Below are 12,500 nucleotides of genomic sequence, written 5' to 3'. Positions count from 1 at the left end.
AGTGTCTATATAGTAGTCGTGAGTTATTTCCCATCGGGATTAATGTAGTCCTTAAACTTAAACGGGGAACAGTACAGATACACGTGGTGTTGTCTATGATACAATAATATTATAACTATTATCTGGACAAAACTCATTAAATACATTAAAATTACTAGTACTGACTGTCTAGTACAAAATTATGCATTTAAAATAAATTATTTTCTGTTCTCAATCTTCTAGGATGTAAATGAGCAAATAAATCGATAATTTTTTTCAAGGGCTAATTCCATTTCTCTATGAGCATTTATCAGTGCTAATTCGTTCAGTCTGTCTTGCACCATTGTGTTTCTCAAATAAGTCTTCAGATTTCCGAGTGTTGAGATAGACCTCTCGCAAGATGCTGATGAAACAGGAATGGTTATCAGGATATGAAGTACGGTATACAGATTCCAGGGTGGCATCTATGCTGTCAGGGATATCTTCTTTTCTGTCAGTTTTCTCCTTCCACATTCTTTCCCACAAAAATGCTCTGCTGGTAAACCTGCATAATTATTAGGGTTGTTCTGTCTATAATAGTTAAAAAATTCCATAACTTTATTCGTTCAAATGGGGCAGTGGCCAACAAAATCGATGGAATCCTTTGTAGCACACAAAAACATCATCTTCAAATCTGCTGTCCAGTAGCATGAGAACATGGTTAAGGAAATCTAAGTTTTTAGATTGACCCTCTAATAATCTTAAGGGGTTGTCGCTGGAGCATTATTTTGGTGAACTTGCCTCTGAGCTATCCTGGGTATGCTTGGCTGTAGTGAAATACTTTTTGCTTGCTTCTTGCAATGTCAGTTTGGATATCTGTTAAGGCTGATTTTAACAGATGATCAAGCATTAGGCCTAAGAACGTCAGGTTTTCATGATGAGCTTATTTCCATTTTCTTTGAAATGTGCTAAGTTTTTTTGTTCCGATGCGGGTGTATTTTTACGCCTTCTTCTGCCTCTGCCAGTCATACGCATTTGTTTTCACTTTATAAGCCTATGATGAGCTATATATTCCACTTAAAGCAACTCTAACAAGAAGTCTTTCCATGGTATTGTTCCCAACATTGCCTAATTTAGTACTCACTCAGCTGGTGGAGCTACATGTACATCAGCCTCTAATCCTGGAGTCCCCCGACCGTTAATCCTCAGTGAGTGTCATTAATACCTACAGCTGTATGTCAGAGACTCTTTGGAGTGTTTATTAGAGGTCTCAAATTCACTTTCGCCTTCACTCAAGCCCTTTCTTTTAGTTCTATGTAGGGCTTGGCTGGCCAACGCACCTATTTATCATCTAGTTTGAGTGTCCGGTTGAGTAGTGGAGGCAAAATATGTAATTTGTGATAATCCTGATTAGCATAAATTGATTTACATTCAGTAACCCAGGCTCACCGTGTGTGCCACATAGGTAAATATAGAGAACGTATGAGGCGAAGTTTAGGTCTGAAAATTTGCTAGAAAATGGAAATAAAAATCGATAAAACTTACCATGTGGTGAGCTGTTGTTGTCTTTAATGCGTACACTCAACTCAACTCGGGACGCCTGGTGACGAGTATAATAAGTTCTGGAGGGAGGGGAGTCCCAAATTGCTAAAAACAAAATTCACTGAGCATCTGGGACTCCCCTCCCTCCAGGGGGACTTATTATACTTGTCACCAGGTGTCCCGAGTTGAGTGCCATTTTGAATTGGACACTTTGCGAGGACAACGGTTTCTGGCCGCCAGTTTAGCGGAGTCTGGTGGCTTCACGTTGCTACCTGGAGGTGCTTCCTTGGATTCATGGTTTAGAGAAACTCCATGAGCCTGGCGTGTTTATTTAGCGACTGGACTCGATTTTCGCGAAAATAAAACGTGCTGTTTGGGTCCATTGGAGTCCCTAAGCTGGCTTCCGTCTCCTATTGTACCTTGTCACTATACTATGAAGGAAGGAGAACAGGGACCATTTTTCCCGAAACTTCGTGTACGTATTAAAGACAACAACAGCTCACCACATGGTGAGTTTTATCGATTTTTATTTCCATTTTCTAGCAAATTTTCAGACCTAAACTTTGCCTCATATGTTCTCTTTATTTACCTATGTGGCATACACAGTGAGCCTGGGGTACCTGTGTTGTAAGTAGTGTCTTTCAAGAAGAATACCTTAGAACCCCGAGGGTCGCACCACTGCCTTGTTCGGGGGGTACATGTTCCCCGCTTTTTTCCACCTGCTGGTTTTTTTAGGGGTCTTGTATTTTGTATTTTTGTACCTTTTGCAATGCTTAATAAACTGCACGGTGGCTTGGCTGGCCAACATGCCCATATATCACCTAGCTTGAGTGTCCGGTTGAGTAGTGGAGGCAAAATATTGTGCATCTCGCATTTCCCGCTCGCATGTTCGATAAAACGTAAAACAGCAGACGTCCAAAGGGTAAGTGGAGACTTGTACAGTTTGTCTAGTTTATTCATATTTTGTCTGCACTCCAAAACACACTCATGGAAAACAAAAATAATGCACTATCAACATTTTGAGTATACTAGCCAGGGAAATTTTTTTCAGCCATCTACACAAAAAATGACAGTTAGAGTTTGTACATTCCACTGATGCTGGGTATACACCTTATTCCAAAATGGCCGCTGATTTATGCGGATACAAATTGGCCCTTGTTGCCTTGTTCAAGATAAAATATTCTTTTGAATGTTAAGCTTAAGAACAAGGCATCAAGGGCTTATTTGAATAAAAACAAAAGAATATTTAAATGGTGGCCATTTTGGAATAAGGTGTATTCAAATAGCTCACCTGGTTTCCACACGTTCTCTATGAACTTGAGCTTGTCTGGTCCAAAGACGAGCTGATGTCCTTGAAAAGTAAGCCAGTATTGTACTGAGGACAGTCCTCCTTCTGACAAACTGGATTTCCTTGAACGATAGTCAGAGTCCTCCTTTCTCTCCGTAGTGAGTCGTCAACATGAACAAGAACATGAGAAGAAAGCAGTTAACTTTCTAGGGGAGCCTTCCCTGTGTATACGATTATCAGTAGTTTGCATGGTAGTTTGCGGCCTGGATAGCCAATCAGAATCATGTTTGAGTAGTTAGCAAGGCAAACCAAGTATTTCTAGCCAATGGAAGAGGCTTTTGAGTGATTTGTGAAAAGATTCACATACCAGCCAGGCCCACCATGCTGCTTTCAAATTAGCTGGGCATGGTTGGGCTTAATGAACTTTTTCCCGATGTTTTCCGAATCCATTGACCAAGGACAAGAGCGTGCGGCCAGAGACTCAACGAGTCTGGCGAGTGTCCTGTGTACTCGACCTATGCTTTGCTTCTTTGTTTTATTCAAAAAATAAACTGTCACACAAGAAGGGTAGTTGATTTCTTGAACTAAAATAAAGAACCAGGCTGAGCTGGAAATCGCTTGAACTACTCTGGATCCACCCCTGAAAACGACTGACGCAAGCAGTTTCCATGTACGGTCATTGCAGTGTATGAGCTGATAATCAATATAGAGTGAGCCAATCAGAATGCAATATCCCAGATTGAAAATTAAAATAATAATAATTTTATGGCTCTGTCTCGCAAGGACTGGGAACTAACAAATTCACAAATTTGATTTGCTAAAATTGATATTGATTGTGGTCTAGATTTTCCCATCTAGACCAGTTTCTAGACAGAGTATTTTCTTCTACCAATATTTGTTTATGGAAGTGCCAAAAAGCATGATGAGGAAAAAAAGGAGGACAAGCAAACTTTTGCAGAATTAAGTTCAGCTCATCGCCGCTTGCAAGCAAAATGTCAGTACAAACCAGTGACATTGTACATTAAACAAATTAAATTGTTCTTGTTTGCCATATATTAAACAGAAAAATAAGAGTTTAAAGTAATGAAGTAAGAGCTATTAATTTTAGTTAATGCATAGTGAGATGATGAAGTGAAAATTACATGCACGCACTTACTGGGCAATTGAAATTTGGTGAAATTCCCCTGAAAATGATGCAAAATAAACTCTTAACCCTTTAAGCGCTGAGGGGGCCCCCATTGACTGATAAAATCCTCTAGGGTTAGACAGTTAAAAGGTTACGTACATTGTAATTTTGCAATACAAACTTTTCTTGTATGAAAAATTAGGGCAGAATTTACTTCGACAATAACTGTAACACCTTTTAAATGCATCAAGGCTATAGGGGGAAAGCTTAGCTTGCAAGGTATTATAATGGAAACTGCAAGCAGTACTACACCTTTTATATTGTATTGTTTTTGTTTCAGAGAGTCAGAATTGGAGCCCTAGTTTGTCCTTAAGCAGTGTGCAGGACATTCATGTCTACAATTCCCTTTTAGTAAGTCAGCATTGGTTATGTTTACCACAGTAATTATTGCCAAAATTTCTTTTTGCTCGACATACGGCTGTAATTATTATGATTCATACATGTGTAATTTTGCATATATTCCCAACCGGGACACATTGTGTGTTAAAGAATAGGTCTTATATTTCCAATTACAGTCGAACCTTGATTATCCCAACCTCGATCATCCGGATTTCTCGATTATCTGGACTTTTTCTCTGGTCCCAATTTTGTCATGAATATTTATTTGTCATGATCAAGATCTGTAGCCATATTCTTATTAAAATACAGCGTTGAAAAGTGAAGTAAAGGCGAGTTTGCTTCACTTTCAAAAAGCAAAATAAAGCAGCGCTCGCACACGTTGTAACTAATGCAGAACTTTCGAATGGGTTCTGATTGGCTTAGAGTTGCTTTGTTGCTAAGTGGAATTTCCTGCTCCTTCGGCAAACAAGCTACACTACGTCACGAATGTTTATTCACGATCATTGTGTCCTTGAAGCATAAGCAATCTGTTCTTTCGATAAAAGATAAACAGGCTATAATTTTGCGAGTAGAGAAAGAAGAAAAAGGAACCAATATGGTGTTAGTAAACGGCAGATATGTGATATCCGCAAGAGCAAGGAAAAGATCATGACGTTTGCCGACACATGTACAGGTATTCAGAATGGACAGTGAAGATGTAGACCATATTGTTTTCCAAACGATTTGCAAATGTCTCTTTCTTAATGTAATCAGCTTTTCATATTCATAGTCATATTCTTGATTATCTGGACCGTTGATTATCCAAACTATTTCATCTAGTCCCAACAAGTCTGGATAATCGATGTTCGACTGTATTGTTGTCTTTGGGTGGAACCTTTAGTTGATCATTCATTTTTATCCATTGAGACCCCACTTCTCCATCTCTTGTGTTTTAACAGTGGCTTTGACCTCTCTGTCAGGTGTTATGCATTGGGGTGGTGAACTTGTTTTTAACCTTTTCATTCTTGATGCTAGCATTAACATTATTATTAGGCACACCTGTCAATGGTTTCCCCCTTCCAAAGGGTGGGGGGAGAATATTTCCAGCATACCCACCTGGTTTGACATTTTCCCTCCAAATTTTTTCACCCTGGGCCACAAAGTTGCAATCACATTCCCCCACCCTGGTGAAATTATATAAAAATAATTATAAAGAAAATCACCCTAAAATCATCAAGATGTGACTTTATTAGACCTTGGTGCCAGCAACTTGCAATGATAGCAGGGTTACAAAATGAGCAAACGATGGTACAAGAAATCGTTACATGACATCTTCTGTGATAAAGAAGGGGCATTTCCAGAATTCAGCTGTGGGTGAGTTCATTCACTGGGTGTGGTACCATTCAAACCTGTGCTCACACTTGACCCAGGAGATGAAATCTGAAATGCCAAGTGTTGGTTCCTCTTGGCCACCGGTGTATAGATTGGCTAAAGTCTGATAAGTGATTTATGCTGTGATTCTTTGGCTATATTCAGTAAAACGGATTGCTGTGTAGTTCACACCTTTTAACCATTGAAAAATTCGGGTGCGCTGTGTGTGATGTATAAGCTTATTTGGCTAATGTTCGCGGTATAGCAGTGGTAAGTGAGTGTTAAAAATAAACCATATGCGCAGTAAATGTACACAAGAGACTGAGTTCTAGAATTAAGTTCACCTTGAAGAGGAAACATTGAACTTCCAGGTGATATAAAAATATTGCTAAAAAGTGATTGAAAACACGTTTTAAGGCTCAACTGAAAATGTAAAGGTAGATTTTTTGAAGCAGCACACATTAAGCAATCAAGAAAGTGTTTGATCGCGAACTAACAAAGCGCGTGAAAAAAAAAATTTACAACTCAAAATATGCATTGTGCAATTTACAGTTAAGTCTAACCACTCAATGGATGAAACTTGCTCGAAATTTATTCCAATCGCTTCGTTTTCTTGCAGGAATAAGTGCAAAAATTGTGCGCAAATGCCGCTGCAGAAACAAAATTTCACCACAAGTTTTCTGCTTTTCGAAATACACAAAACCGCATGTTTCATGAGAGAACAAACAAGGCCAAATTGTGTAGAAAACTTTCATTGAAAGATAACCTACACAACAAAAGAAAACAACGGGGAAAGCCGCTGGAGGTATTCAGGCATTTGCGGAATATAAACACACAATCGATTTGATTTATTTCTTGAAGATACTGATCTTCCAAGGTATGTCGAAGGCAAAGATTCCTTCAATTACCAATTTATTTGGCGACAAATTTGCTAAAAATTCATCGGTTGACCAATATAAAGCTAAATTTGGGAACTAATCAATGCCCATTATTATGTTAATTGCTACAAAGGCCTTTAATTCTGCACGGCTTGCTCCATGAAAACAGGCAATGCGCTCGGGGGTTTTCAAGAGTTTCTGACAGGCATACCTACATTGTACTCGTTTAGGTTACCTAGTATCCCCTCCTCTTACGGGAAAACCATAAAAGCTCCAGGGCTTTATCCTCTGAATCAGAAAAAAAAGCAGGGATATCCCCATGGTTTGATTCGTTATCCAGTGCATCAGCCATTGTCTTCGCATAATTTGATCAGGCAGACCTCATGGGGTCTCTTATTAGCTGTCAAAATATGCTCACAAGACGACAAATGATTGGTCAATTATCCTACTAAATCTCCATAAAAACAAAAATACAGATTTACTAAGGAGACTGGGTAGAGGCCTAGGATCAAGACGCCATTTTTACAGCCGGTTACGGCCAGTTGAGGAAATTCAGAGGTCATTGCGTGCAGCCAGTTACGGCCGGTTTAGGAGTCAATGGTTAACTGCTGTTTGATCAAGTCATAATCAAGAAATGAATTCGTGTGCACGCATTATAAGATGTCTTGCATGGGATAATCTTGTTACATCTTTCCCTTTATAGAGGCTGTGACGCACTACCATCAGAACCTTAAAGGGGCTAGGTCACGCAATTTTAGGCAATTTCAGCACTGATCGAATGGTCATAGAATTAACTAAAATATCAAAATTACTGTTCAAAACTATAGAAGAACTCTAACAAAACACTGGGAAGCCAAGAAGGGACATGGATGGACAAAACTGGAGAGGGTTGAAATGGATTGAATTTGGGTAAATTTGAAAAACGAGGGCCCACCTTTTTTCAAATTTATATCAGTCTATATTAAAATGTCATTTACACAGCTGGAAAATCATTCGCAGTTGTTATGTGGCCATGATTATGCAAATGAAAGACTCTTGCTCTGCCAAATTGACGTTTAGAGCTCATAATTAACAAAATTAAACAAAATTACCTAAAATAGCGTGACCTAGCCCCTTTAACATTTTAACTATAAACTGAAAAAAAAATCATTGAATACTCCCATTTGCCAAACTGGAGTCATGCAGCTTCGACTAGACTTTCTTGACCCATTACTGTTGGTATTTCTAGGCCCATAAGCATCTGTATGTGCTTGTGATCTATCACAGGGGGCAGGTGCAGGGGCTGCCGTCCGGCTATTATCATCACCACCTATAGGCACATCCACTTCAGGAGAGTCGACGAGGAGCTATATTCGCAACTGCCAACCTTCACTTTATAGCTGCGGTTACCCAGCTCTTGTGCACACGTAATGTTCGTCCATTGCTTTTTTCTGTGTAGTCGCATCCTTATAGTTTTCTCCAGGAGTGATGAGTGGTTGTGGCTTTGCGTTTCTGTTGTAGTAAAATCGCTGCTGTTCCTTTGCTCCTACCAACACTGGTATTTCTTCCTCCGTGTTGTGGCGAGGCATTTGTAGGGTTCCAGCAATAGGCAGCAGAGTTTTGCATCGGTGCCCCATCAGGTGCTGTGCTGGGCTTGTGCTGATTCCCTTTGATGGGGTGTTGCTCCAATCTAACCACGCAAGATATTCAGAGTGACCAGACTCCTGACACTTCGTGAATAGTCTTTTGACCGCCTTTACTGCGCTTTCTGCTTTGCCATTCGACTGGGCGTTAGTCGGAGAGGAAGTGACGTGGGCAGAACTCCAGGTTTTCGCAAATACTACAAATTCTGCAAAGCTAAACTGAGGGCCATTGTCTGACACAACTTCGTCAGGTATGCCTAATCTGGCAAAAATCTCCTTCAGAGCTCTTATGACTGCTTTTGATGTTACCGTAGTGAGGCGGCTGACTTCGATGTAGCTGCTATAGTAGTCGGAGGCGATTAGAAGGGTACGCCCATTCAACTTGCAAAGGTCTACTGCTACTCTCAGGAGCAAGGGTGGCACAATTGGTTAGTGCGCGGCCTTGGTGCAAGAGGTCCAGAGTTCCATCCCCGGGTCTCGCAGCCTTGTTTCGACTTCTTTCCTTTCAGTGTAGCCTAAGTAGCTTTAAATACCGTTAAAACGGAGCACTGATGGAAAGAGGGGGGTAAAATGAGCACACCGTCGGCTTCTTGGGAGAATACTCTCTAGAGAGTAAAGGAACTTCCGATGTTAAATAAGGTGTACCTTTACTCTGGACCATGGCCTTGCTAGGAACTGGTGTTGCATCAGAGGCTCTTTAGATCTTGATCTGTTTCAGGGCTGAGTCCTGACTGTCACCCCAACACCACTCAACCTCTAGTTGGGTCAGGTCTCTAAGGGGCTTGGTCATGTCCAACAGGTGTGGTAGAAACTTTGCTCAGGTACTGGATCATCCCAAGCAACCTCTGAATGCCTGTCTTGTCTGTGGGTGCTGGCATCTCAAGGACTGCCTTAACCTTAGCTTGGTTGACCCTCAGTCCAGCCCCGGATGCCACATTTCCCATGAAGGCCACTTCAGTCTGCCTCAACGACAGTTTCTCACTGTCCAGCTTTAGTCCATATTCTTGACAGCCCTTTAGGAAAGCAGTACGTTTCTGGTCGTGGTCATGTGTTGCTTCCTCGAGTGTGATGCCGTGGCCTGCAACCACAACTTGCGCTTGAATACCTCTGGAGTTGATTTGAATCCAAAAGGCATCCTTTTCCAATGGTACCTCCAAAACTGGGTATTGAAGGTGGACCATGGCCTTGCTAGGAACTGGTGTTGCATCAGAGGCTCTTTAGATCTTGATCTGTTTCAGGGCTGAGTCCTGACTGTCACCCCAACACCACTCAACATCTTGTTGGGTCAGGTGTCTAAGGGGCTTGGTCATGTCCAACAGGTGTGGTAGAAACTTTGCTCAGGTACTGGATCATCCCAAGTAACCTCTGAATGCCTGTCTTGTCTGTGGGTGCTGGTATCTCGAGGACTGCCTTGACCTTAGCTGGGTTGACCCTCAGTCCATCCCCGGATGCCACATTTCCCATGAAGGCCACTTCAGTCTGCCTCAACGACAGTTTCTCACTGTCCAGCTTTAGTCCATGTTCTTGACAGCGCTTTAGGAAAGCAGTAAGTTTCTGATCGTGGTCATGTGTTGCTCGAGTGTGATGCCACGGCCTGCAACCACAACTTGCGCTGGAATACCTCTGGAGTTGATTTGAATCCATAAGGCATCCTTTTTCAATGGTACCTCCCAAACGGGGTATTGAAGGTGGTCAAAAATGAAGATTCGTCATCTGAGGTCACGTGCCAGAAATACCTTGTCTCTGTGTAGGCGTGTCGCAAAAACATCGATGATTGTAGGGAGAGGGTAGTACTCCCTTTGTGTTGCTCGGTTGAGATCTCGTGGATCAAGACAGTCTGAGTTTGCCGGGTTTTTTTGGAACAACCACAAGGGAACTGACCCACTTTGTTGGTGTAGTCACAGGGGCAATGATGTTCTGGTGAACCATCCTGTCAAGCTCTGCCTTAAATTGTCCTCTCAGCGCTACTGGTACTCGGCGTGGTGCATGCTGGTTGGGGCAGGCGGCCTTGTCCAGCTTGATGTGGTATTCACCTTCTAGTTTCCTAATACTCTTGCAGAACACCTCTGGAAAACGCTTGATGAGTGCTTCTTTTGTCAAAACGTCGCTTTTGTCGTTTACTGCGTACACTCATGCATTGCCCATGTCTGGCTTGTTCCATCGCATTGTTATCTGTTTACTGGATGATTTTCATGCCAATACAAGCCTTTCGACATAGAATTGGACAAAATTAATATCCTGGCTGTTGATCAGTTTGCAGTTTAACTAGCAGTGTTGTGTTTCATGTCACACCTTCAATTTGACTTCCCCAACCACTGGGAGTAGTGAACCTCCATATGCAGATATAGTACTAGAGGTGAAGTGGTATGACATTGCACCATGAGCCAGTATCAGGCTGGACTCTCAGACCGTTTCCGGATTCTAACTTCAAAGTAATAAGCTGTGAATCATCTAAGATGGTAGTTGCAACGGCGGCAATGTAATGAGGTGCGGATGTGTACTTTGGCCCTCGGTTATATTTCTTCTTCATTTTGGCGTAGACCGTTGCTTTTGGTTTAAAAACAGCAGCCGTGGCACAGATGACAACTTAAATGATAGTTTTGGCTTCAAGTTTGATTCAATAAGCCTTCCTATCATGCAAAAATTTCTTCGTCTCTGCATGTCATTCGAAGAAGATAATTTTGAGCTGATTTGCACACAAGAACAAAAGCACTTGCCTTGGTCAAAACCTAACAACAATGGAAGGAACAAAAGGAGCAGTTATGCAAATTATTCATCTTGTAATAACATTTCTACTGGTTTCTTCTGCTTACCTTTGGACTACAAAACTAGAACTAGTCATCGAAACCCAGAGGAAACTCTTTTCGACTTCAATTATCTAAAGACAGACTTCGTAAATTTGCGGCATCTTAAATCCTATATTACAATAACTCTGTATCTACATTTAATATTTTACTGGCTTGTGGCGACGTCGAGACTAATCCAGGACCAGAAAACGTATCCTGTCCTATCAATCAATCAATTTTAACAGCCCTTCTGACTACGATATCTGCTGCACTTTCAATGACTACAATCTTTGTTCCAGTTGCCTGGTTACGTTACATTATTCTTTCAGTCTTCTTTGTGATACTTGCAATGTTTGGTTTCACTACACTTGCGTTGGTCTGTCGTTTGACAAGTGTATTGAAATCATATTTCATGAAGAAGTCTGGATATGCCCACATTGTTCATCTTTTGAAAGCCAAATTGGCATGCAGTCTGTCACTAATGAACAGTCCTTGAATGATGAAGCCTCAAGCGATTGCTCCTCTGCTAATACGAGGTTGATTGTTGCAGATATCTCTTAATTATCTTTACCATCACTTCCTGGGTTTTTTGACTCGTGTGTAACCATTAAGGGTCTCATTATTGGTCGTCTAAACATAAGGAGTATCAAAGCTGGAAACAAGCTCGAGGAACTTAAATTATTGCTTCTTCAAAAACCTACTGTGCACATACATGTACTGTCACTGTCTGAAATGTGGTTACATGAGTGCTGGAGTGATAAAATGCTTGCCATTGACGACTATTCTCTTGTTCGGCGTGATCGCTCTTCTGGTGCCCAAGGTGGCGGAACCGCAATCTATGTTCATTCCTCTATAACCTACTGCGCCAGAAACGATTTAATTACTGATCCGGTCCTTGAGTGTATTTGTGTTGGGCTCAAAATCCTTCACAGCACCTGTGCTTATTCTCAATGTATACAGACCACCATCTTCTGATGCTGGAACTGACACCTCTTTGGCTACCTTGCATTGAGAATGTCGTTGCTCAAAATAAGGAATGTTTCGTCTTAGGAGACTTTAATATTATTTACCCTATGTGTAAGATCACGCTCCAACAGACTCCTTAAAAGGATCCACTCCCTTGGTCTCAGTCAAATGGTTGAAAAACCAACTCGAGTCGATGTCAACAGCTCAACAAATGGACCTTTTACATCTACACGTACCTCACGTATCGACCACATCTACGTTTCCCACGTCCACAATATTGTTAAAGTTCATGTTTCCGATGTCACCCTCAATGACCATTATCCTGTATTTGTTATTCAACGATGCAATGCCGGTCTTCGCAAGAGAAAGTATGCTCATACTACCAGAAGATATAGCGCAAGCACCTTGGTCTATTATAGAGTCTTTTGATAATCCATCAGATGCCCTCGATACGTGGTATCATCTATAACAGTATTGTTGACTTACATGTCCCTAGTCGTGTAAAACGCGTCAAATCTCTTATGTTACTGAAATGGATGGATAAATCAATTTTAGCAAGTATCAGGACTTGAAATCGATTGAAAA

General features: G+C 41.2%; 1 protein-coding gene across 2 annotated transcripts in view; it reads left to right on the top strand.

The window, feature by feature from the left end:
- Positions 1-12,500, top strand: part of LOC138043287 (fidgetin-like protein 1) — a 153,803-nt gene that overhangs the window by 18,879 nt on the left and 122,424 nt on the right. For both annotated transcript variants that reach the window (XM_068889482.1, XM_068889481.1), the window contains exon 4: positions 4,255-4,325. In XM_068889482.1, coding sequence (XP_068745583.1) covers positions 4,255-4,325 — 71 coding nt within the window. The remainder of the gene's footprint in view (positions 1-4,254; positions 4,326-12,500) is intronic.

This window comes from Montipora capricornis, chromosome 3, assembly GCF_036669925.1.
Source record: "Montipora capricornis isolate CH-2021 chromosome 3, ASM3666992v2, whole genome shotgun sequence".
Lineage (NCBI taxonomy): Eukaryota > Metazoa > Cnidaria > Anthozoa > Scleractinia > Acroporidae > Montipora > Montipora capricornis.
Note: the sequence above shows the minus strand (reverse complement) of the source record. Positions and strands in the feature narration are given on the sequence as shown.